This window comes from Oncorhynchus kisutch, linkage group LG12, assembly GCF_002021735.2.
Source record: "Oncorhynchus kisutch isolate 150728-3 linkage group LG12, Okis_V2, whole genome shotgun sequence".
NCBI lineage: Eukaryota > Metazoa > Chordata > Actinopteri > Salmoniformes > Salmonidae > Oncorhynchus > Oncorhynchus kisutch.
In genome coordinates, this window is record NC_034185.2 from 3,153,357 (window position 1) to 3,180,856 (window position 27,500).

The 27,500-nt window shown below is 52.7% G+C and overlaps 1 protein-coding gene across 1 annotated transcript in view; it reads right to left on the bottom strand.

Moving 5' to 3' along the window:
* LOC109882542 (ensconsin) overlaps positions 1-27,500 on the bottom strand; it is a 70,645-nt gene that overhangs the window by 7,344 nt on the left and 35,801 nt on the right. Inside the window, exons 6-16 of the mRNA XM_031836726.1 lie at positions 26,605-26,718; positions 18,326-18,442; positions 17,963-18,120; positions 15,913-16,055; positions 14,324-14,604; positions 10,816-10,966; positions 10,599-10,668; positions 10,057-10,161; positions 1,630-1,680; positions 1,508-1,541; positions 1,230-1,371 (exon numbers count right to left, since the gene is read on the bottom strand). Coding sequence (XP_031692586.1) covers positions 1,230-1,371; positions 1,508-1,541; positions 1,630-1,680; positions 10,057-10,161; positions 10,599-10,668; positions 10,816-10,966; positions 14,324-14,604; positions 15,913-16,055; positions 17,963-18,120; positions 18,326-18,442; positions 26,605-26,718 — 1,366 coding nt within the window. The remainder of the gene's footprint in view (positions 1-1,229; positions 1,372-1,507; positions 1,542-1,629; positions 1,681-10,056; positions 10,162-10,598; positions 10,669-10,815; positions 10,967-14,323; positions 14,605-15,912; positions 16,056-17,962; positions 18,121-18,325; positions 18,443-26,604; positions 26,719-27,500) is intronic.

The following is a 27,500-nucleotide window of genomic DNA, read 5'->3' on the forward strand; positions in this document are numbered from 1 at the left end:
GACAGACACACAGAGAGACAGACACACAGAGAGACAGACACACAGAGAAAGAGAGACAGACACACAGAGAGACAGACACACAGAGAGACAGAGAGACAGACAGAGACAGAGAGACAGACACACAGAGAGACAGACACACAGAGAGAGACACACAGAGAGACAGACACACAGAGACACAGAGAGACAGACACACAGAGACAGAGAGACAGACACACAGAGAGACAGACACACAGAGACAGAGAGACAGACACACAGAGACAGAGAGACAGAGAGACAGACACACAGAGAAAGAGAGACAGACACACAGAGAGACAGACACACAGAGAGACAGACACACAGAGACAGAGAGACAGACACACAGAGAGACAGACACACAGAGAGACAGAGAGACAGACAGAGACAGAGAGACAGACACACAGAGAGACAGACACACAGAGAGACAGACACACAGAGAGACCGACACACAGAGAGACCGACACACAGAGAGAGACAGACAGACAGACAGAGACAGAGAGACAGACACACAGAGAGACAGACACACAGAGAGACAGACACACAGAGAGACAGACACACAGAGAGACAGACACACAGAGACAGAGAGACAGACACACACAGAGAGAGAGAGAGAGACAGACACACAGAGAGACAGACACACAGAGAGACAGACACACAGAGAGACAGAGACACAGAGACAGAGAGACAGACACACACAGAGAGAGAGAGAGACAGACACACAGAGAGACAGACACACAGAGAGACAGACACACAGAGAGACAGACACACAGAGAGACAGACACACAGAGAGACAGACACACAGAGAGACAGACACACAGAGAGACAGACACACAGAGAGACAGACACACAGAGAGACAGACACACAGAGAGACAGACACACAGAGAGACAGACACAGAGAGACAGACACACAGAGACAGAGAGACAGACACACAGAGAGACAGACACACAGAGAGACAGACACACAGAGAGACAGACACACAGAGAGACAGACACACAGAGAGACAGACACACAGAGAGACAGACACACAGAGACAGAGAGACAGACACACAGAGAGACAGACACACAGAGAGACAGACACACAGAGAGACAGACACACAGAGAGACAGACACACAGAGAGACAGACACACAGAGAGACAGACACACAGAGAGAAAGGAATATCCGTTATTAGATGTTCTAGTTGCAGTGTATTATTAGTAGTAGTGTGTCCTACCTCTCGTCAGCAGGTGGCAGCAGTGCTGTGCTGGGGTCAGTGTTGAGGCTGGGGTCAGTGTTAGGGTTGGAGGCTCCGTTGCGGTCGCTGTGCTCGGCCCCTGACAGGCTCACTGAGGGGTCCGGAGAATCACAGTTTGACGCTGGAGAAAAACACATGCAACCAATCACAAAAACACAGAGATACTCATTATAAAAAGAACAGTGAATATGGGACTGAACCTATACTATGGTATTATAAGAATTGACCACTGAGACGACAGATATGTAAGGAGTTACCTGATTCGTCTATGTTCTTTTGAAGAGTGGCTTTCTAGAGAGAGGAGAGAGAGAGAGTGGGATCATTTGAATCCTGGTAAAACACATACCCTATCCAGTTATATAGCAATAGTGGTTCCTACCTTCTCCACTTGATCTGAGCGACGGGTCCTCTTCATGATCTCCTCCAGCCGCTGGGAGATGATAGAGGTAGGAGAGAAATGACACTCAACACACCATAATGAACAGCTTTTGGTAGAATCGTAAACACAGGGTACCTACATTTGGAGGTAAACACAGGGTAGCTACATTTGGAGGTAAACACAGGGTACATATATTTGGAAGTAAACACAGGGTAGCTACATTTGGAGGTAAACACAGGGTACCTACATTTGGAGGTAAACACAGGGTAGCTACATTTGGAGGTAAACACAGGGTACCTACATTTGGAGGTAAACACAGGGTACCTACATTTGGAGGTAAACACAGGGTACCTACATTTGGAGTTAAACACAGGGTACCTACATTTGGAGGTAAACACAGCGTACCAACATTTGGAGGTAAACACAGGGTACCTACATTTGGAGTTAAACACAGGGTACCTACATTTGGAGGTAAACACAGGGTACCTACATTTGGAGGTAAACACAGGGTAGCTACATTGCTCATATTATCGTGGCTAGGCTGTAGACGGCTGAAGCATGGGGATAATCCATCACATTCTCATGTAGCCTGATGTAGCATCATGGCTAGGCTGTAGACGGCTGAAGCATGGGGATAATCCATCACATTCTGATGTAGCCTGATGTAGCATCGTGGCTAGGCTGTAGACGGCTGAAGCATGGGGATAATCCATCACATTCTCATGTAGCATCATGGCTAGGCTGTAGACGGCTGAGGCATGGGGATAATCCATCACATTCTCATGTAGCCTGATGTAGCATCGTGGCTAGGCTGTAGACGGCTGAAGCATGGGGATAATCCATCACATTCTGATGTAGCCTGATGTAGCATCGTGGCTAGGCTGTAGACGGCTGAAGCATGGGGATAATCCATCACATTCTGATGTAGCCTGATGTAGCATCGTGGCTAGGCTGTAGACGGCTGAAGCATGGGGATAATCCATCACATTCTCATGTAGCCTGATGTAGCATCGTGGCTAGGCTGTAGACGGCTGAAGCATGGGGATAATCCATCACATTCTCATGTAGCCTGATGTAGCATCGTGGCTAGGCTGTAGACGGCTGAAGCATGGGGATAATCCATCACATTCTGATGTAGCCTGATGTAGCATCGTGGCTAGGCTGTAGACGGCTGAAGCATGGGGATATTCCATCACATTCTGATGTAGCCTGATGTAGCATCAAGGCTAGGCTGTAGACGACTGAAGCATGGGGATAATCCATCGGCATTTATTTAGGCTACTAATCATTAGCTAGATCACAAATTCTTGTCACAATATCAGATTTCGATACCAATACCAGCTCAGTATAATAATACTGAGTACCATAACGATACCACACAGAGAGAGAGAGAAAAAAAATGCCCGAAAGTCAAATATACAGAAGTGTTACTGTATAAAACATGGTGGTCTATCCTCCACTGACCCAGTGGAGAGCTACTGGGTCAGCCCTACTCAAAACACACCCACGGCAGCCTCAGGTCCTGGTGAACAGTCTGATGTGTACAGTCTGAAACACACCCACGGCAGCCTCAGGTCCTGGTGAACAGTCTGATGTGTACAGTCTGAAACACACCCACGGCAGCCTCAGGTCCTGGTGAACAGTCTGATGTGTACAGTCTGATGTGTACAGTCTGATGTGAACAGTCTGATGTGAACAGTCTGATGTGAACAGTCTGATGTGAACAGTCTGATGTGAACAGTCTGATGTGTACAGTCTGATGTGAACAGTCTGATGTGAACAGTCTGATGTGTACAGTCTGATGTGTACAGTCTGATGTGAACAGTCTGATGTGTACAGTCTGATGTGTACAGTCTGATGTGAACAGTCTGATGTGTACAGTCTGATGTGTACAGTCTGAAGTGAACAGTCTGATGTGAACAGTCTGATGTGTACAGTCTGAAGTGAACAGTCTGATGTGAACAGTCTGATGTGTACAGTCTGATGTGTACAGTCTGATGTGTACAGTCTGAAGTGTACAGTCTGAAGTGTACAGTCTGATGTGAACAGTCTGATGTGAGTGTCTGAACAACAGTCTGATGTGTACAGTCTGATGTGTACAGTCTGATGTGAACAGTCTGATATGTACAGTCTGATGTGTACAGTCTGAACAACAGTATGAACACCCAGTAGCGCTCCAGGAAGGGGGATATTAGATGTTGTAGCCTACTTCATGACCCTGCAACCAGAACATGGTATAAACCAGTGTCCTACTTCAGTGTCCTCCTTCAGTGTCCTCATTCAGTGTCAGTGTCCTCCTTCAGTGTCCTCATTCAGTGTCAGTGTCCTCCTTCAGTGTCAGTGTCCTCCTTCAGAGTCCTCATTCAGTGTCAGTGTCCTCCTTCCGTGTCAGTGTCCTCATTCAGTGTCAGTGTCCTCATTCAGTGTCAGTGTCCTCCTTCAGAGTCCTCATTCAGTGTCAGTGTCCTCATTCAGTGTCAGTGTCCTCATTCAGTGTCAGTGTCCTCCTTCAGTGTCCTCATTCAGTGTCCTCCTTCAGAGTCCTCATTCAGTGTCAGTGTCCTCATTCAGTGTCAGTGTCCTCATTCAGTGTCAGTGTCCTCCTTCAGTGTCCTCCTTCAGTGTCAGTGTCCTCCTTCCGTGTCAGTGTCCTCATTCAGTGTCAGTGTCCTCATTCAGTGTCAGTGTCCTCCTTCAGTGTCCTCATTCAGTGTCAGTGTCCTCCTTCAGTGTCCTCATTCAGTGTCAGTGTCCTCATTCAGTGTCCTCCTTCAGTGTCAGTGTCCTCCAGTGTCCTCCTTCAGTGTCCTCATTCAGTGTCAGTGTCCTCCAGTGTCCTCATTCAGTGTCAGTGTCCTCCAGTGTCCTCATTCAGTGTCAGTGTCCTCATTCAGTATTACATATCTGTACTTTTGTCTGCATGGGAGGCATGTGTCCATTATGTTCCTATATAAATAGCTCTCTGGTTATCAGAAAGACAGGTTTTAAACGGTGCCAAATGTATTTCTTAAATCACAATATTGATCGATCAAAAGACGCGATTAACAAACAGAGTAAACATGGTTTAAAAACGCACCCGTTCGTGGGGGTCGGCCATTCGTGGATATGAGTGAGGGTCGGCCATTCGTGGATATGAGTGAGGGTCGGCCATTCGTGGATATGAGTGAGGGTCGGCCATTCGTGGATATGAGTGCGGGTCGGCCATTCGTGGATATGAGTGCGTGTCGGCCATTCGTGGATATGAGTGTGTGTCAGCCATTCGTGGATATGAGTGAGTGTCGGCCATTCGTGGATATGAGTGAGTGTCGGCCATTCGTGGATATGAGTGCGTGTCGGCCATTCGTGGATATGAGTGAGTGTCGGCCATTCGTGGATATGAGTGCGTGTCGGCCATTCGTGGATATGAGTGAGGGTCGGCCATTCGTGGATATGAGTGAGGGTCGGCCATTAGTGGATATGAGTGAGGGTCGGCCATTCGTGGATATGAGTGAGGGTCGGCCATTCGTGGATATGAGTGCGTGTCGGCCATTCGTGGATATGAGTGCGTGTCGGCCATTCGTGGATATGAGTGAGGGTCGGCCATTCGTGGATATGAGTGAGGGTCGGCCATTCGTGGATATGAGTGAGGGTCGGCCATTCGTGGATATGAGTGCGGGTCGGCCATTCGTGGATATGAGTGCGTGTCGGCCATTCGTGGATATGAGTGATGGTCGGCCATTCGTGGATATGAGTGCGTGTCGGCCATTCGTGGATATGAGTGCGTGTCGGCCATTCGTGGATATGAGTGCGTGTCGGCCATTCGTGGATATGAGTGCGTGTCGGCCATTCGTGGATATGAGTGCGTGTCGGCCATTCGTGGATATGAGTGCGTGTCGGCCATTCGTGGATATGAGTGCGTGTCGGCCATTCGTGGATATGTGTGCGTGTCGGATATTCGTGGATATGAGTGTGTGTCGGCCATTCGTGGATATGAGTGAAGGACCTCGGCGTTACTCTGGACCCTGATCTCTCTTTTGAAGAACATATCAAGACCATTTCGAGGACAGCTTTTTTCCATCTACGTAACATTGCAAAAATCAGAAACTTTCTGTCCAAAAATGATGCAGAAAAATTAATCCATGCTTTTGTCACTTCTAGGTTAGACTACTGCAATGCTCTATTTTCCGGCTACCCGGATAAAGCACTAAATAAACTTCAGTTAGTGCTAAATACGGCTGCTAGAATCCTGACTAGAACCAAAAAATTAGATCATATTACTCCAGTGCTAGCCTCTCTACACTGGCTTCCTGTCAAAGCAAGGGCTGATTTCAAGGTTTTACTGCTAACCTACAAAGCATTACATGGGCTTGCTCCTACCTATCTCTCTGATTTGGTCCTGCCGTACATACCTACACGTACGCTACGGTCACAAGACGCAGGCCTCCTAATTGTCCCTAGAATTTCTAAGCAAACAGCTGGAGGCAGGGCTTTCTCCTATAGAGCTCCATTTTTATGGAACGGTCTGCCTACCCATGTCAGAGACGCAAACTCGGTCTCAACCTTTAAGTCTTTACTGAAGACTCATCTCTTCAGTGGGTCATATGATTGAGTGTAGTCTGGCCCAGGAGTGGGAAGGTGAACGGAAAGGCTCTGGAGCAACGAACCGCCCTTGCTGTCTCTGCCTGGCCGGTTCCCCTCTTTCCACTGGGATTCTCTGCCTCTAACCCTATTACAGGGGCTGAGTCACTGGCTTGCTGGGGCTCTCTCATGCCGTCCCTGGAGGGGGTGCGTCACCTGAGTGGGTTGATTCACTGTTGTGGTCATCCTGTCTGGGTTGGCGCCCCCCCCCTTGGGTTGTGCCGTGGCGGAGATCTTTGTGGGCTATACTCAGCCTTGTCTCAGGATGGTAAGTTGGTGGTTGAAGATATCCCTCTAGTGGTGTGGGGGCTGTGCTTTGGCAAAGTGGGTGGGGTTATATCCTTCCTGTTTGGCCCTGTCCGGGGGTGTCCTCGGATGGGGCCACAGTGTCTCCTGACCCCTCCTGTCTCAGCCTCCAGTATTTATGCTGCAGTAGTTTATGTGTCGGGGGGCTGGGGTCAGTTTGTTATATCTGGAGTACTTCTCCTGTCCTATTCGGTGTCCTGTGTGAATCTAAGTGTGCGTTCTCTAATTCTCTCCTTCTCTCTTTCTTTCTCTCTCTCGGAGGACCTGAGCCCTAGGACCATGCCCCAGGACTACCTGACATGATGACTCCTTGCTGTCCCCAGTCCACCTGGCCATGCTGCTGCTCCAGTTTCAACTTCCACCTGACTGTGCTGCTGCTCTAGTTTCAACTGTTCTGCCTTATTATTATTCGACCATGCTGGTCATTTATGAACATTTGAACATCTTGGCCATGTTCTGTTATAATCTCCACCCAGCACAGCCAGAAGAGGACTGGCCACCCCACATAGCCTGGTTCCTCTCTAGGTTTCTTCCTAGGTATTGGCCTTTCTAGGGAGTTTTTCCTAGCCACCGTGCTTCTACACCTGCATTGCTTGCTGTTTGGGGTTTTAGGCTGGGTTTCTGTACAGCACTTTGAGATATCAGCTGATGTACGAAGGGCTATATAAATAAATTGATTTGATTTGATTTGAGTGCGTGTCGGATATTCGTGGATATGAGTGCGTGTCGGCCATTCGTGGATATGAGTGCGTGTCGGCCATTCGTGGATATGAGTGAGTGTCGGCCATTCGTGGATATGAGTGCGTGTCGACCATTCGTGGATATGAGTGCGTGTCGGCCATTCGTGGATATGAGTGCGTGTCGGCCATTCGTGGATATGAGTGCGTGTCGGCCATTCGTGGATATGAGTGCGTGTCGGCCATTCGTGGATATGAGTGCGTGTCGGCCATTCGTGGATATGAGTGCGTGTCGGCCATTCGTGGATATGAGTGCGTGTCGGATATTCGTGGATATGAGTGCGTGTCGGATATTCGTGGATATGAGTGCGGGTCGGCCATTCGTGGATATGAGTGCGTGTCGGATATTCGTGGATATGAGTGCGTGTCGGCCATTCGTGGATATGAGTGCGTGTCGGCCATTCGTGGATATGAGTGCGTGTCGGCCATTCGTGGATATGAGTGAGTGTCGGCCATTCGTGGATATGAGTGCGTGTCGGCCATTCGTGGATATGAGTGCGTGTCGGCCATTCGTGGATATGAGTGCGTGTCGACCATTCGTGGATATGAGTGCGTGTCGGCCATTCGTGGATATGAGTGCGTGTCGGCCATTCGTGGATATGAGTGCGTGTCGGCCATTCGTGGATATGAGTGCGTGTCGGCCATTCGTGGATATGAGTGCGTGTCGGCCATTCGTGGATATGAGTGCGTGTCGGCCATTCGTGGATATGAGTGCGTGTCGGCCATTCGTGGATATGAGTGCGTGTCGGCCATTCGTGGATATGAGTGCGTGTCGGCCATTCGTGGATATGAGTGCGTGTCGGCCATTCGTGGATATGAGTGCGTGTCGGATATTCGCGAGAACTGCTGGAAGTTTTTTATTAGGACATGACATTAATTCATGCTAATAATAGCTGGCTAAATAGTTAACTATTGAGCTAACTAGCCAAGCTACAAGCTGTTTTGAATTGGCTATGTACTCTAGCATCTTGAAAGCGTAGATACCGTAGCTCTACCATCTCTAAATCATAGATACCGTAGTTCTACTATCTCTAAATCATAGATACCGTAGCTCTACCATCTCTAAAGCATAGATACCGTAGCTCTACCATCTCTAAGCATAGATACCGTAGCTCTACCATCTCTAAAGCATAGATAGCATAGCTCTACCATCTCTAAAGCATAGATAGCGTAGCTCTACCATCTCTAAAGCATATATACCGTAGCTCTACCATCTCTAAATCATAGATACCGTAGCTCTAGCATCTCTAAAGTGTAGATACCATAGCTCTACCATCTCTAAATCATAGATACCGTAGTTCTACTATCTCTAAATCATAGATACCGTAGCTCTACCATCTCTAAAGCATAGATACCGTAGCTCTACCATCTCTAAATCATAGATACCGTAGCTCTACCATCTCTAAATTATAGATACCGTAGCTCTAGCATTTTGAAAGTGTGCCTCGGTAGGAGTATTTGACATTTTAGTTGTCGCCATGGTGACAACAACTTAGCAGCGGCACAATATAACGGAAACACCAAAACCATCTCCGGTTTTAGTTGTCGCCATGGAAACACCATCTCCGGTCGCATAACGTGTTACCTTCTTGTGTACAGTCTGATGTGAACAGTCTGATGTGAGTGTTTGAACAACAGCCTGATGTGTACAGTCTGATGTGTACAGTCTGAACAACAGTATGAACACCCAGTAGCGCTCCAGGAAGGGGGATATTAGATGTTGTAGCCTATTTCATGACCCTGCAACCAGAACATGGTATAAACCAGTGTCCTACTTCAGTGTCCTCCTTCAGTGTCAGTGTCCTCATTCAGTGTCAGTGTCCTCCTTCAGTGTCCTCATTCAGTGTCCTCCTTCAGAGTCCTCATTCAGTGTCAGTGTCCTCATTCAGTGTCAGTGTCCTCCTTCAGTGTCCTCCTTCAGTGTCCTCATTCAGTGTCCTCATTCAGTGTCCTCATTCAGTGTCCTCATTCAGTGTCAGTGTCCTCCAGTGTCCTCATTCAGTGTCAGTGTCCTCATTCAGTATTACATATCTGTACTTTTGTCTGCATGGGAGGCATGTGTCCATTATGTTCCTATAAAAATATCTCTCTGGTTATCAGAAAGACAGGTTTCATCTCTAAAGCATAGATACCGTAGCTCTACCATCTCTAAATCATAGATACCGTAGCTCTACCATCTCTAAAGCATAGATACCGTAGCTCTACCATCTCTAAATTATAGATACCGTAGCTCTACCATCTCTAAAGCATAGATACCGTAGCTCTACCATCTCTAAAGCATAGATACCGTAGCTCTTTAGCTCTAGCATCTCTAAAGCATAGATACTGTAGCTCTACCATCTCTAAAGCATAGATACCGTAGCTCTTTAGCTCTAGCATCTCTAAAGCATAGATACTGTAGCTCTACCATCTCTAAAGCATAGATACCGTAGCTCTTTAGATCTAGCATCTCTAAAGCATAGATACTGTAGCTCTACCATCTCTAAAGCATAGATACCGTAGCTCTTTAGCTCTAGCATCTCTAAAGCATAGATACTGTAGCTCTACCATCTCTAAATCATAGATACCGTAGCTCTACCATCTCTAAATCATAGATACCGTAGCTCTAGCATTTTGAAAGTGTGCCTCGGTAGGAGTATCATTTGACGTTTTAGTTGTCGCCATGGTAACAACTTAGCTGCGGCACAATATAACGGAAACACCAAACACCATCTCCGGTTTTAGTTGTCGCCATGGAAACACCATCTCCGGTCGCATAACGTGTTACCTTCTTCCTCTCCAACCTTTCAGCCTCTTCTTTCTGAAAATGTTTCTCTCTCTCCTTCCTCAGTCTGTCTGCATCCTCCCTCTGACGACATTCCTCCTTCTCTCTCTGAGAACACATACAGAGAGACAGAGACATATGGGAGTATGAGTAAAGATCATAACGTCGACCCCTCTACAGGCAGGGCGACCCCTCTACAGGCAGGGCGACCCCTCTACAGGCCGGGCGACCCCTCTACAGGCCGGGCGACCCCTCTACAGGCCGGGCGACCCCTCTACAGGCCGGGCGACCCCTCTACAGGCCGGGCGACCCCTCTACAGGCCGGGCGACCCCTCTACAGGCCGGGCGACCCCTCTACAGGCCGGGCGACCCCTCTACAGGCAGGGCGACCCTCTACAGGCAGGGCGACCCCTCTACAGGCAGGGCGACCCCTCTACAGGCAGGGCGACCCCTCTACAGGCAGGGCGACCCCTCTACAGGCAGGGCGACCCCTCTACAGACAGGCAGAGTGTGAGAGAGAGAGTCTGACCTGTTTCTGCTGTCGCTCTGCCCTCCTCTCTCTCCTGCTGGGCTCTCTCCTCCTCCTCCCTCCTTCTCTCCTCCTCCTCCTCCTCTCTCCTCTGTCTCTCCACAGCCTTACCACACCTGGATATACACAGAGTAAGTACACACACACAGTACACAGAACACACACAGAACACACACAGAACACACACAGTACACAGAACACACACAGAACACACACAGAACACACAGTTGTACCTCTCTGCCTCCTCCTGTATCCCTCTCCTCTCCTCCCCTCTCTCCCTCTGTTCCCGGGCTTGTCTGCGTTTCTCTGCCAGGATCCGTGTGGCCTCCTCTGGGTCTGTGGTGCCTGCAGTAGACTTATGGGCTGGGGAACTGCCCACACTCTCTATACACACACACACACACACACACACACACACACACACACACACACACACACACACGTCATGTGGCTGTACAATGCTGTGATGTGGAATATCCAGAAAAGCTGCACAGCATCCAACTAGCTGCAGTAACAGACCAGCTGCAGTAACAGACCAGACCAGCTGCAGTAACAGACCAGACCAGCTGCAGTAACAGACCAGACCAGCTGCAGTAACAGACCAGCTGCAGTAACAGACCAGACCAGCTGCAGTAACAGACCAGCTGCCAGTAACAGACCAGACCAGCTGCAGTAACAGACCAGACCAGCTGCAGTAACAGACCAGCTGCAGTAACAGACCAGACCAGCTGCAGTAACAGACCAGCTGCAGTAACAGACCAGCTGCAGTAACAGACCAGACCAGCTGCAGTAACAGACCAGACCAGCTGCAGTAACAGACCAGACCAGCTGCAGTAACAGACCAGACCAGCTGCAGTAACAGACCAGCTGCAGTAACAGACCAGACCAGCTGCAGTAACAGACCAGCTGCAGTAACAGACCAGACCCGCTGCAGTACAGACCAGACCAGCTGCAGTAACAGACCAGACCAGCTGCAGTAACAGAACAGACCAGCTGCAGTAACAGACCAGCTGCAGTAACAGACCAGACCAGCTGCAGTAACAGACCAGACCAGCTGCAGTAACAGACCAGACCAGCTGCAGTAACAGACCAGACCAGCTGCAGTAACAGACCAGACCAGCTGCAGTAACAGACCAGCTGCAGTAACAGACCAGCTGCAGTAACAGACAAGCTGCAGTAACAGACCAGCTGCAGTAACAGACCAGCTGCAGTAACAGACCAGCTGCAGTAACAGACCAGACCAGCTGCAGTAACAGACCAGCTGCAGTAACAGACAAGCTGCAGTAACAGACCAGCTGCAGTAACAGACCAGCTGCAGTAACAGACCAGCTGCAGTAACAGACCAGACCAGCTGCAGTAACAGACCAAGCTGCAGTAACAGACCAGCTGCAGTAACAGACCAGCTGGCAGTAACAGACCAGACCAGCTGCCAGTAACAGACCAGACCAGCTGCAGTAACAGACCGACAGCTGCAGTAAACAGACCAGCTGCAGTAGACAAGACAGACCAGCTGCAGTAACAGACCAGCCTGCAGTAACAGACAGCTGCAGTAACAGACAAGCTGCAGTAACAGAACAGCTGCAGTAAACAGACCAGCTGCAGTAACAGACCAGACCAGCTGCAGTAACAGACCAGACCAGCTGCAGTAACAGACCAGACCAGCTGCAGTAACAGACCAGACCAGCTGCAGTAACAGACCAGACCAGCTGCAGTAACAGACCAGCTGCAGTAACAGACCAGCTGCAGTAACAGACCAGCTGCAGTAACAGACCAGCTGCAGTAACAGACCAGCTGCAGTACAGACCAGCTGCAGTAACAGACCAGCTGCAGTAACAGACCAGCTGCAGTAACAGACCAGACCAGCTGCAGTAACAGACCAGACCAGCTGCAGTAACAGACCAGACCAGCTGCAGTAACAGACCAGACCAGCTGCAGTAACAGACCAGCTGCAGTAACAGACCAGCTGCAGTAACAGACCACCTGCAGTAACAGACCAGCTGCCGTAACAGACCACCTGCAGTAACAGACCAGCTGCAGTAACAGACCAGCTGCAGTAACAGACCAGACCAGCTGCAGTAACAGACCAGACCAGCTGCAGTAACAGACCAGCTGCAGTAACAGACCAGCTGCCAGTAACAGACCAGCTGCAGTAACAGACCAGACCAGCTGCAGTAACAGACCAGACCAGCTGCAGTAACAGACCAGCTGCAGTAACAGACCAGATGCAGTAACAGACCAGCTGCAGTAACAGACCAGCTGCAGTAACAGACCAGCTGCAGTAACAGACCAGACCAGCTGCAGTAACAGACCAGACCAGCTGCAGTAACAGACCAGACCAGCTGCAGTAACAGACCAGACCAGCTGCAGTAACAGACCAGACCAGCTGCAGTAACAGACCAGCTGCAGTAACAGACCAGCTGCAGTAACAGACCAGCTGCAGTAACAGACCAGCTGCAGTAACAGACCAGACCAGCTGCAGTAACAGACCAGACCAGCTGCAGTAACAGACCAGCTGCAGTAACAGGACCAGCTGCAGTAACAGACCAGCTGCAGTAACAGACCAGCTGCAGTAACAGACCAGCTGCAGTAACAGACAGCTGCAGTAACAGACCAGCTGCAGTAACAGACCAGACCAGCTGCAGTAACAGACCAGACCAGCTGCAGTAACAGACCAGACCAGCTGCAGTAACAGACCAGACCAGCTGCAGTAACAGACCAGACCAGCTGCAGTAACAGACCAGCTGCAGTAACAGACCAGCTGCAGTAACAGACCACCTGCAGTAACAGACCAGCTGCCGTAACAGACCACCTGCAGTAACAGACCAGCTGCAGTAACAGACCAGCTGCAGTAACAGACCAGACCAGCTGCAGTAACAGACCAGACCAGCTGCAGTAACAGACCAGCTGCAGTAACAGACCAGCTGCAGTAACAGACCAGACCAGCTGCAGTAACAGACCAGACCAGCTGCAGTAAACAGACCAGCTGCAGTAACAGACCAGATAGACCAGATGCAGTAACAGACCAGCTGCAGTAACAGACCAGCTGCAGTAACAGACCAGCTGCAGTAACAGACCAGACCAGCTGCAGTAACAGACCAGACCAGCTGCAGTAACAGACCAGACCAGCTGCAGTAACAGACCAGACCAGCTGCAGTAACAGACCAGACCAGCTGCAGTAACAGACCAGCTGCCAGTAACAGACCAGCTGCAGTAACAGACCAGCTGCAGTAACAGACCAGCTGCAGTAACAGACCAGACCAGCTGCAGTAACAGACCAGCTGCAGTAACAGACCAGCTGCAGTACCAGACCAGCTGCAGTAACAGACCAGACCAGCTGCAGTAACAGACCAGACCAGCTGCAGTAACAGACCAGCTGCAGTAACAGACCAGCTGCAGTAACAGACCAGACCAGCTTGCAGTAACAGACCAGCTGCAGTAACAGACCAGACCAGCTGCAGTAACAGACCAGCTGCAGTAACAGACCAGCTGCAGTAACAGACAAGCTGCAGTAACAGACCAGCTGCAGTAACAGACCAGCTGCAGTAACAGACCAGACCAGCTGCAGTAACAGACCAGCTGCAGTAACAGACCAGCTGCAGTAACAGACCAGACCAGCTGCAGTAACAGACCAGCTGCAGTAACAGACCAGCTGCAGTAACAGACCAGCTGCAGTAACAGAACAGAACGCTAGCTGTCGTGTGTGTGTGTGTGTGTGTGCGTGTGTGTGTGGCCTCCACTCACCGCTGACTGCTGACAGTGTGTCCTTCGTGTCTGTGCTGGGGCAGGCTTTGGGTTGGCCCAGGCTCTGGGGGCGGGGCTGGGAGGGGGTCACAGCCCCCTGGTCTCCCTCAGGTCCTCCTGCCTGTAGTCCAATCAGAGACAGGCTCTCTGGCACTGTCCTACTGGGCCTGAGGTTCCCCAAGTCCTCTCCACTGGGAGACCGTAGCTGCTTGGGGGTGGAGGGGCGAGGGGACAGCTTCTGGGGGGGTCTGGAGGGAGGAAGGGACAGCTTCTGGGGGGTTCTGGAGGGAGGAAGGGGAGAGCGTATTTGGCTACTCTGAAATGGCACCCTATATAGACCACTACTTTTATTTATTTATATTCCACCTTTATTTAACTAAGTCTGTAAATAACAATGTGTTCTTAACCATGACAGCCTAGGATCAGTGGGTTAACTGCCTTGTTCAGGGGTAGAATGACACATTTTTACCTTGTCAGTTCAGTTATTCGATCTAGCAACCTTCTGTTTAATGGCCCAATGCTCTAACCACTAGGCTACCTGCCGGCCCAATGCTCTAACCACTAGGCTACCTGCCGGCCCAACGCTCTAACCACTAGGCTACCTGCCGGCCCAACGCTCTAACCACTAGGCTACCTGCCGGCCCAACGCTTTAACCACTAGGCTACCTGCCGGCCCAACCCTCTAACCACTAGGCTACCTGCCGGCCCAACGCTCTAACCACTAGGCTACCTGCCGGCCCAATGCTCTAACCACTAGGCTACCTGCCGGCCCAACGCTCTAACCACTAGGCTACCTGCCGGCCCAGCGCTCTAACCACTAGGCTACCTGCCGGCCCTACGCTCTAACCACTAGGCTACCTGCCGGCCCAACGCTCTAACCACTAGGCTACCTGCCGCCCCTACGCTCTAACCACTAGGCTACCTGCCGGCCCCAACGCTCTAACCACTAGGCTACCTGCCGCCCCTACGCTCTAACCACTAGGCTACCTGCCGCCCCTACACTCTAACCACTAGGCTACCTGCCGTCCCTACACTCTAACCACTAGGCTACCTGCCGCCCCTACACTCTAACCACTAGGCTACCTGCCACCCCTACACTCTAACCACTAGGCTACCTGCCGGCCCAACGCTCTAACCACTAGGCTACCTGCCACCTCTACACTCTAACCACTAGGCTACCTGCCGGCCCAACCAGGGCCTTTAACCAGGGCCTTTAACCAGGGCCTTTAACCAGGGCCTTTAACCAGGGCCTTTAACCAGGGCCTTTAACCAGGGCCTTTAACCAGGGCCTTTAACCAGGGCCTTTAACCAGGGCCTTTAACCAGGGCCTTTAACCAGGGCCTTTAACCAGAGCCTTTAACCAGAGCCTTTAACCAGAGCCTTTAACCAGAGCCTTTAACCAGAGCCTTTAACCAGAGCCTTTAACCAGAGCCTTTAACCAGAGCCTTAGAGCAATGTTAGTGGGTCAGAACCTAACAGTTACTAACACTAGATGAGGTAGTTCAGGAGACAGTCCATAGAATGACATACAAGTCATAGTATAGAAAGAGGACAACTCTAGGATCTCTATGAGCTGCTATTCCACCAACCTGCCAGGTGAGGGCGGTGTCACTCTACTCTGCTGTTTCCCTGGTGACCGGAACCGCTTGGCAGTAGGCGTGGTCAGAGGAGGAGTGGTCAGAGGCAGGGAGAGGTTGCTCCAAGACTTCCTGATAAAGTCCTTATGTTTATCCTTAAACACACACACACACACACACACACACACACAGACGGATGAAACGATCTTCAATTAATGTGGAACTGCCTCCTCTTCCTCTGACACCACATGACTGAAGGGGATCCAAACTGACTGACGGTAGCGTATTGATGCTAGCATGGGACAGTGTGGTGGTCCAAACTGACTGACGGTAGCGTATTGATGCTAGCATGGGACAGTGTGGGGATCCAAACTGACTGAGGGTAGCGTATTGATGCTAACATGGGACAGTGTGGGGGTCCAAACTGACTGAGGGTAGCGTATTGATGCTAACATGGGACAGTGTGGGGGTCCAAACTGACTGAGGGTAGCGTATTGATGCTAACATGGGACAGTGTGGGGGTCCAAACTGACTGAGGGTAGCGTATTGATGCTAACATGGGACAGTGTGGGGGGTCCAAACTGACTGACAGTAGCGTATGGATGCTAACATGGGACAGTGTGGGGGGTCCAAACTGACTGACAGTAGCGTATTGATGCTAACATGGGACAGTGTGGGGGTGCAAACTGTGATCATTTTACATTAAAATGCCCCCCCCCCCAAAAAAAAACCAAATCTACTGCTTCTTTGCTTCTTACACGCTGACCACACCGCTGATTTGCAAAATAAATGTGCACATACATGTAATTCAATCCCTGGGCCCACACTGCTCAAGCATGTCTGCACAGCCAGAACTTGGTTCTGTTTGTGAAGCTTGACGTGCTGCAAGTCTCTCCCGTCTCCTCATTGACTGGACTGGGCCTTTAAAAGCTGCACTGTCACTTTTTGGGCGACCTGACCAAATTCACATAGAACTATGGGTTATAGATCTGTCGATCTCAATGAAAGCAAGTCTAAGAAGTGGTATATCTGTTCTATGTACGTTATTTCTATGCTTCACATTCTTAAGATTTGTTTTTGCGTCTTTTATTTTGAGGTTTGGAACATCAGCTTTGAAAAACACATTTCTCAGAGGATTAGCTGGTTAAATGTTTTGACATATAAACTGAAATGAGGTATTAGAATGTTTGCAACCAGGAAACGGTAGAGGGATTTCTGCATAGTTCAGCTTTAATAATGTCATAATCCATCACAGACAGACAGATGGGTGCAGAGCCCACAGACAGACAGACAGACAGACAGACAGATGGGTGCAGAGCCCACAGACAGACAGACAGATGGGTGCAGAGCCCACAGACAGACAGACAGATGGGTGCAGAGCCCACAGACAGACAGACAGATGGGTGCAGAGCCCACAGACAGACAGACAGATGGGTGCAGAGCCCACAGACAGACAGACAGACAGACAGACAGATGGGTGCAGAGCCCACAGACAGACAGACAGATGGATGCAGAGCCCACAGACAGACAGACAGACAGACAGACAGACAGACAGACAGACAGACAGACAGATGGATGCAGAGCCCACAGACAGACAGACAGACAGACAGACAGACAGATGGGTGCAGAGCCCACAGACAGACAGACAGACAGACAGACAGACAGATGGGTGCAGAGCCCACAGACAGACAGACAGATGGGTGCAGAGCCCACAGACAGACAGACAGATGGGTGCAGAGCCCACAGACAGACAGACAGACAGATGGGTGCAGAGCCCACAGACAGACTGACCTGGTTTTCACCGATGCACGCATCAAGTCCTACCGGCGCGGGTTGTTGTCGTCATGGGATACCTTACCGGCGAGGGTTGTTGTCGTCATGTGTTACCTTACCGGCGCGGGTTGTTGTCGTCATGGGATATCTTACCGGCGCGGGTTGTTGTCGTCATGTGTTACCTTACCGGCGCGGGTTGTTGTCGTCATGGGATACCTTACCGGCGCGGGTTGTTGTTGTCATGTGTTACCTTACCGGCGCGGGTTGTTGTCGTCATGTGATATCTTACCGGTGCGTTGCCGGTGGTCCTCCTGCAGTTGGTCATGTCCCTGGGGAGGCGTGGCTCTTGGCTGCGGCAGACGGTCAGAGGCTGGGACTGGATGGACTTGAAGGACATAGATCCCATAGGGTGGCAGGACACTGAGCGAGGACATACAGGCATGGCTCCTGTCACACGGTCACCACCAATCAGGGGTTAGACATGGACAGGATGGGTGAAAGAGGCGATGGATCGGGTGGAGCAGAGGGAGAGAGGTGGTGAGGGGAGAGAGGTGGTGAGGTAGATCAGACAGGTTAGTGATGTAATCAATCAGAGCTCACTGCAACCATCAGTGAGATATAGTTGGTGTGTGTGTGTGTTCAGGTGTGTTACCTGTGTCTCCAGACAGGCTCATGGCGCTGCGGCTGCGTGCCAGGTAGGAGTGTGTGGGCTGTAGCAGACGATTGACCACTGTGTTCTCCCACGGGGTCAGCGGCATACAACGCATGCCTGGAACGAACACACACACAGATCGTTAGTTGAGATGCAAATGCAGTAAGGGGAGGATCGCCATAGTAACGTGCGTTAAGGGGAGGATTGCCATAGTAACGTGCGTTAAGGGAGGATTACCATAGTAACGTGCGTTAAGGGTAGGATCGCCAAAGTAACGTATGGTAAGAGGGGAATCGCCATAGTAACTGTGGTACAGGGAGGATCGACATAGTAACGTGCGGTAAGGGGAGTATTGCCATAGTAACGTGCGGTAAGTGGAGGATCGCCATAGTAACGTGCGGTAAGTGGAGGATCGCAATAGTAACGTGCAGTAAGGGGAGGATCGCCATAGTAACGTGCGGTAAAGGGAGGATCGCCATAGCAACGTGCGGTAAAGGGAGGATCGCCATAGTAACGTGCGGTAAAGGGAGGATCGCCATAGTAGTAACATGCAGTAAGGGGAGGATCGCCATAGTAACATGCAGTAAGGGGAGGATCGCCATAGTAACATGCAGTAAGGGGAGGATTGCCATAGTAACTGAGAAAACGTGCAAAAGAACATGGTGAATTAAGTGAACCATTCTGTGCTTTAACCAGTGTGACAGGATCCGTGTCCTTATGGGCTTCATTTGAGATGCAGATATCATGGGGGATAGATCCACACCCCAGAGTCCCTTTCATTCATATCCAATTACTCAATACATGATTTACTGAAAGACAGAGCTGATGTGAGTGTGAGAGATCTGGTGTGTGCACACGGGGAAGCCACCAAGCCATGCTGAAGCTCTTAGCGGCGTGTCTGGGACCGACGGGACCTTAGCGGCGCGTCTGGGACCGACGGGACCTTAGCGGCGCGTCTGGGACCGACGGGACCTTAGCGGCGCGTCTGGGACCGACGGGACCTTAGTGGCGCGTCTGGGACCGACGGGATCATAGTGTCTGGGACCGACAGGATCTTAGGTGCGCGTCTGGGACAGACAGGACCTTAGCGGCGCATCTGGGACAGACAGGATCTTAGCAGGGCGTATGGGACAGACAGGACCTTCCTTAGTGGCGCGTCTGGGACCGACAGGACCTTAGCGGCGCATCTGGGACAGACAGGACCTTCCTTAGCGGCGCGTCTGGGACAGACGGGACCTTCCTTAGCGGCGCGTCTGGGACAGACGGGACCTTCCTTAGTGGCGCGCCTGGGTCAGACAGGTCCTTAGCGGCGCACCTGGGACATAGAGGACCTTAGCGGCGCGCCTGGGACAGACAGGACCTTAGCGGCGCGCCTGGGACAGACAGGACCTTAGTGTCTGGGACAGACAGGACCTTAGCAGGGCGTATGGGACAGACAGGACCTTCCCTAGTGGCGCGTCTGGGACCGACAGGACCTTAGCGGCGAGTCTGGGACAGACGGGACCTTACTTAGTGGCGCGTCTGGGACAGAGGGGACCTTCATTAGTGGCGCGACAGGGACAGAGGGGACCTTCATTAGTGGCGCGTCTGGGACAGACGGGACCTTAGCGGCGCGCCTGGGACAGACAGGACCTTCCTTAGTGGCGCGTCTGGGACAGACAGGACCTTCCTTAGTGGCGCGTCTGGGACAGACGGGACCTTAGCGGCACGCCTGGGACAGACAGGCCCTTAGCGGCGCGCCTGGGACAGACAGGACCTTCCTTAGTGGCGCGTCTGGGACCGACAGGACCTTAGCGGCGCATCTGGGACAGACAGGACCTTCCTTAGCGGCGCGTCTGGGACAGACGGGACCTTCCTTAGCGGCGCGTCTGGGACAGACGGGACCTTCCTTAGTGGCGCGTCTGTGACAGACAGGACCTTAGTGGCGCGTCTGGGACAGACAGGACCTTCCTTAGTGGCGCGTCTGGGACAGACAGGACCTTAGTGGCGAGTCTGGGACAGACAGGACCTTCCTTAGCGGCACGTCTGGGACCGACAGGACCTTAGCGGCGCGTCTGGGACAGACGGGACCTTACTTAGTGGCGCGTCTGGGACAAAGGGGACCTTCCTTAGTGGCGCGTCTGGGACAGAGGGGACCTTAGCGGCGCGCCTGGGACAGACAGGACCTTCCTTAGCGGCGCGTCTGGGACCGACAGGCCCTTAGCGGCGCGCCTGGGACAGACAGGTCCTTAGCGGCGCGCCTGGGACATACAGGACCTTAGCGGCGCGCCTGGGACAGACAGGACCTTAGCGGCGCGCCTGGGACAGACAGGACCTTAGCGGCGCGCCTGGGACAGACAGGACCTTAGTGTCTGGGACAGACAGGACCTTAGCGGCGCGCCTGGGACAGACAGGACCTTAGTGTCTGGGACAGACAGGACCTTAGTGTCTGGGACAGACAGGACCTTAGCGCCTGGGACAGACAGGACCTTAGCGGCGCGCCTGGGACAGACAGGACCTTAGCGGCGCGCCTGGGACAGACAGGACCTTAGCGGCGCGCCTGGGACAGACAGGACCTTAGCGGCGCGCCTGGGACAGACAGGACCTTAGCGGCGCGCCTGGGACAGACAGGACCTTAGCGGCGCGCCTGGGACAGACAGGACCTTAGCGGCGCGCCTGGGACAGACAGGACCTTAGCGGCGCGCCTGGGACAGACAGGACCTTAGCGGCGCGCCTGGGACAGACAGGACCTTAGCGGCGCGCCTGGGACAGACAGGACCTTAGCGGCGCGCCTGGGACAGACAGGACCTTAGCGGCGCGCCTGGGACAGACAGGACCTTAGCGGCGCGCCTGGGACAGACAAGACCTTAGCGGCGCGCCTGGGACAGACAGGACCTTAGCGGCGCGCCTGGGACAGACAGGACCTTAGTGTCTGGGACAGACAGGACCTCAGCGGCGTGCCTGGGACAAACAGGACCTTAGCGGCGCGCCTGGGACAGACAGGACCTTAGCGGCGCGCCTGGGACAGACAGGACCTTAGCGGCGCGCCTGGGACAGACAGGACCTTAGCGGCGCGCCTGGGACAGACAGGACCTTCCTTAGTGGCGCGCCTGGGACAGACACGACCTTAGCGGCGCGCCTGGGACAGACAGGACCTTCCTTAGTGGCGCGCCTGAGACAGACAGGACTTTCCTTAGTGGCGCGCCTGAGACAGACAGGACCTTCCTTAGTGGCGCGTCTGGGACAGACAGGACCTTCCTTAGTGGCGCGTCTGGGACAGACAGTACCTTAGCGGCGCGCCTGGGACAGACAGGACCTTCCTTAGTGGCGCGCCTGAGACAGACAGGACCTTCCTTAGTGGCGCGTCTGGGACAGACAGGACCTTCCTTAGCGGCGCGCCTGGGACAGACAGGACCTTCCTTAGCGGCGCGCCTGGGACAGACAGGACCTTAGCGGCGCGCCTGGGACAGACAGGACCTTAGCGGCGCGCCTGGGACAGACAGGACCTTAGCGGCGCGCCTGGGACAGACAGGACCTTAGCGGCGCGCCTGGGACAGACAGGACCTTAGCGGCGCGTCTGGGACAGACAGGACCTTAGCGGCGCGTCTGGGACAGACAGGACCTTCCTTAGTGGCGCGCCTGAGACAGACAGGACCTTCCTTAGTGGCGCGCCTGAGACAGACAGGACCTTCCTTAGCGGCGCGTCTGGGACAGACAGGACCTTCCTTAGCGGCGCGCCTGGGACAGACAGGACCTTAGCGGCGCGCCTGGGACAGACAGGACCTTAGCGGCGCGCCTGGGACAGACAGGACCTTAGCGGCGCGCCTGGGACAGACAGGACCTTAGCGGCGCGCCTGGGACAGACAGGACCTTAGCGGCGCGCCTGGGACAGACAGGACCTTAGCGGCGCGCCTGGGACAGACAGGACCTTAGCGGCGCGCCTGGGACAGACAGGACCTTAGCGGCGCGCCTGGGACAGACAGGACCTTAGCGGCGCGCCTGGGACAGACAGGACCTTAGCGGCGCGTCTGGGACAGACAGGACCTTAGCGGCGCGTCTGGGACAGACAGGACCTTAGCGGCGCGTCTGGGACAGACAGGACCTTCCTTAGTGGCGCGCCTGGGACAGACACGACCTTAGCGGCGCGCCTGGGACAGACAGGACCTTCCTTAGTGGCGCGCCTTGGACAGACAGGACCTTCCTTAGTGGCGCGTCTGGGACAGACAGGACCTTCCTTAGTGGCGCGTCTGGGACAGACAGGACCTTCCTTAGTGGCGCGTCTGGGACAGACAGTACCTTAGCGGCGCGCCTGGGACAGACAGGACCTTAGCGGCGCGCCTGGGACAGACAGGACCTTAGCGGCGTGCCTGGGACAGACAGGACCTTAGCGGCGCGCCTGGGACAGACAGGACCTTAGCGGCGCGTCTGGGACAGACAGGACCTTAGCGGCGCGTCTGGGACAGACAGGACCTTCCTTAGTGGCGCGCCTGAGACAGACAGGACCTTCCTTAGCGGCGCGTCTGGGACAGACAGGACCTTCCTTAGCGGCGCGCCTGGGACAGACAGGACCTTAGCGGCGCGCCTGGGACAGACAGGACCTTAGCGGCGCGTCTGGGACAGACAGGACCTTAGCGGCACGTCTGGGACAGACAGGACCTTAGCGGCGCGTCTGGGACAGACAGGACCTTCCTTAGTGGCGCGCCTGGGACAGACACGACCTTAGCGGCGCGCCTGGGACAGACAGGACCTTCCTTAGTGGCGCGCCTTGGACAGACAGGACCTTCCTTAGTGGCGCGTCTGGGACAGACAGGACCTTCCTTAGTGGCGCGTCTGGGACAGACAGGACCTTCCTTAGTGGCGCGTCTGGGACAGACAGTACCTTAGCGGCGCGCCTGGGACAGACAGGACCTTAGCGGCGCGCCTGGGACAGACAGGACCTTAGCGGCGCGCCTGGGACAGACAGGACCTTAGCGGCGCGCCTGGGACAGACAGGACCTTAGCGGCGCGTCTGGGACAGACAGGACCTTAGCGGCGCGTCTGGGACAGACAGGACCTTCCTTAGTGGCGCGCCTGAGACAGACAGGACCTTCCTTAGTGGCGCGCCTGAGACAGACAGGACCTTCCTTAGTGGCGCGCCTGAGACAGACAGGACCTTCCTTAGCGGCGCGTCTGGGACAGACAGGACCTTCCTTAGCGGCGCGCCTGGGACAGACAGGACCTTAGCGGCGCGCCTGGGACAGACAGGACCTTAGCGGCGCGCCTGGGACAGACAGGACCTTAGCGGCGCGCCTGGGACAGACAGGACCTTAGCGGCGCGCCTGGGACAGACAGGACCTTAGCGGCGCGCCTGGGACAGACAGGACCTTAGCGGCGCGCCTGGGACAGACAGGACCTTAGCGGCGCGTCTGGGACAGACAGGACCTTAGCGGCGCGTCTGGGACAGACAGGACCTTAGCGGCGCGTCTGGGACAGACAGGACCTTCCTTAGTGGCGCGCCTGGGACAGACACGACCTTAGCGGCGCGCCTGGGACAGACAGGACCTTCCTTAGTGGCGCGCCTTGGACAGACAGGACCTTCCTTAGTGGCGCGTCTGGGACAGACAGGACCTTCCTTAGTGGCGCGTCTGGGACAGACAGGACCTTCCTTAGTGGCGCGTCTGGGACAGACAGTACCTTAGCGGCGCGCCTGGGACAGACAGGACCTTCCTTAGTGGCGCGCCTGGGACAGACAGGACCTTCCTTAGTGGCGCGCCTGGGACAGACAGGACCTTCCTTAGTGGCGCGTCTGGGACAGACAGGACCTTCCTTAGTGGCGCGTCTGGGACAGACAGTACCTTAGCGGCGCACTTGGGACAGACAGGACCTTCCTTAGTGGCGCGCCTGGGACAGACAGGACCTTCCTTAGTGGCGCGTCTGGGACAGACAGGACCTTCCTTAGTGGCGCGTCTGGGACAGACAGGACCTTCCTTAGTGGCGCGTCTGGGACAGACAGGACCTTCCTTAGTGGCGCGTCTGGGACAGACAGGACCTTAGTGTCTGGGACAGGCAGGACCTTAGCGGCGTGCCTGGGACAAACAGGACCTTCCTTAGTGGCGCGCCTGGGACAGACAGGACCTTAGTGTCTGGGACAGACAGGACCTTAGCGGCGCGCCTGGGACAGACAGGACCTTAGCGGCACGCCTGGGACAGACAGGACCTTAGCGGCACGCCTGGGACAGACAGGACCTTAGCGGCGCGTCTGGGACAGACAGGACCTTAGTGTCTGGGACAAGACAGGTGGACAGAGGGATAACAGTGTGACATGCAGGATTCAGAACAAGCTTCCCAGACAAAACACCTCTGAACAGATGCACCCAGGCTGGAAACTATCTAGTCAACTGCATAGGCCTGCTTCTCCTGATGATCCAGGCCCGGTCTCAACTGTATAGGCCTGCTTCCCCTGATGATCCAGGCCCGGTCTCAACTGCATAGGCCTGCTTCCCCTGATGATCCAGGCCCGGTCTCAACTGCATAGGCCTGCTTCCCCTGATGATCCAGGCCCGGTCTCAACTGCATAGGCCTGCATTATCGTCAGTATCCTAGACCACCTAGAACTACATTATCATCGGTCTCCTAGACCACCTAGAACTACATTATCGCCAGTCTCCTAACACTACATTATCATCAGTCTCCTAGCGCTACATTATCGTCGGTCTCGTAGAGCTACATTATTGTCGGTCTCCTAGAGCTACATTATTGTCGGTCTCCTAGAACTACATTATCGGTCTCCTAGAACTACATTATTGGTCTCCTAGACCGCCTAGAGCTACATTATCGTCTGTCTCCTAGACCACCTAGAGCTACATTACCGCCTGTCTCCGAGACCACCTAAAATTACATTATCGTCTGTCTCCTCGACCGCCTATATCTACATTACCTTCGGTCTCCTTGAACTACATTATCAGCTGTCTCCTAGACCACCAAGAACTACATTGTCAGTCTCCTAGACCGTCTTGTGTGTAAATGATAATAAATGCAACAGATTGATTTTCATATAAACACAGTAAGGAGATGTAAAAACATGGTATTAAAAACCTTTAACAGAATAATGACTGAGAACTAATGTGTTTGTAGAATGTTATAGTACAGTGTTGGGAAAACTGATTTTAATGATTTTAATGATTGAAAAATGTCCATCCTCAGATAAATAAATGTAAATAATAATAAATAAATGACAATAAAGTTATATTGTAATTTGAAGAGATCAGTTTCCAGACGGTGGGAGTGAGGGTGATTACAGAGTAAAAATTCCCTATTTTCCCAGAACCACCTTGGGGTTTGTAGTGGGCGGTCTTTCCCCCTGGTAGGCGGAGTTTGGACTGTGATTTGTTAAGTAAAGGTGAAGAGGAGGTCCTTTTCTGTAACACTGAGAGGAGCAATGACAAATCACCACACTTTCTATAATATATACATTACAACACACCACACAGCCGGAATTAGAATATCAAATATCATGCCACAACACGGCAGGAAGCCTACATGTAAACACCACACTGTGAACATGCAACATTTAGTCAGATTATGGCACATTTACACAACCATTTTTACCACGACGTTAGCCAATGTAAACTTTACTCGACAAACCAACCAATGAGAACTTAGAGATTAAACAAACACTGTAGTAACAGCAATAGTTTATTAATACCTTCTTCTGTACAATATGATCATCTGTGTGCACCCCTAAAATATAAACGCAACAAGCAACAATTAAAATTATTTTACTGAGTTACAATTCATATAAGGAAATCAGTTAATTAAATGAAATTCATTAGGTCTTTATCTATGGATTTCACATGACTGGGCAGGGGTTCAGCTATGGGGAATACTCCTCAGCCCCCCTGCTTCCAAAATTTCCAATAATTATATTGGAGGCGGCTTATGGTAGAGAAATTAACATTAAATTCTCTGGTTGACATTCCTGCAGTTTTCATGCAAATAGCACGCTCCCTCAAAACTAGAGACATCTGTGGCATTGTGTTGTGACAAAACTGCACATTTTAAAGTGGATTTTTATTGCCCCCAGCACAAGGTGCACCTGTGTAATGATCATGCTGTTTAATCAGCTTCTTGATATGCCACACCTGTCAGGTGGATTATCTTGGCAAAGGAGAAATGCTCACTAACAGGGATGGAAACACATTTTTTGTACAATTTCCGGGATTTTTTTTTTTAGATCATGAAACTTGGGACCAACACATTACATGTTGCGTTTATATTTTTGTTTAGTGTATATATACACACGTGTGTGTGTGTGTGTTTACCTCGGTCTGGAGAATGTAAGAGTGTGGCAGAGGAATAGGACAGTCTCTTGGTTATAACTGGATCAGCTGCATGTTTAGAAAGGTTCATGGTCGACACAGACCGTCTGTCAGCATCTACAGACACAGATACACAGACAGAACAGACATCAGATAACAGACTGACAGACAGAGCTGAGAGAGAGCTGAGAGAGAGAGGGGGAGAGCTGAGAGAAAGAGGGGGAGAGCTGAGAGAGAGCTGACCGAGGGGGAGAGCTGAGAGAGAGAGGGGGGAGAGCTGAGAGAGAGAGGGGGGAGAGCTGAGAGAGAGAGGGGGGAGAGCTGAGAGAGAGAGGGGGGAGAGCTGAGAGAGAGAGGGGGAGAGCTGAGAGAGCTGACAGAGGGGGAGAGCTGAGAGAGAGAGAGGGGGAGAGCTGAGAGAGAGAGAGAGAGAGAGAGGGGGGAGAGCTGAGAGAGAGAGAGAGGGGGGGAGAGCTGAGAGAGAGAGAGGGGGGGGAGAGCTGAGAGAGAGAGAGAGAGAGGGGGGAGAGCTGAGAGAGAGAGAGAGGGGGGAGAGCTGAGAGAGAGAGGGGGAGAGCTGAGAGAGAGCTGACCGAGGGGGAGAGCTGAGAGAGAGAGGGGGGAGAGCTGAGAGAGAGAGGGGGGAGAGCTGAGAGAGCTGACAGAGGGGAGAGAGCTGAGAGAGAGAGGGGGGAGAGCTGAGAGAGAGAGGGGGGAGAGCTGAGAGAGGGGGAGAGCTGAGAGAGAGGGGGGAGAAAGTGAAAACGAGAAAACAAAGGGAGCTTTCCAGCCAACACTCTCTAGAGGTGCTACTGCTCTATTCTATGACAAAACCAGGTCTGTTAGCATGCTGGAACCAACAGCATTATGCTGCTAGCATCTGGGGGCTAGCTCAGAGG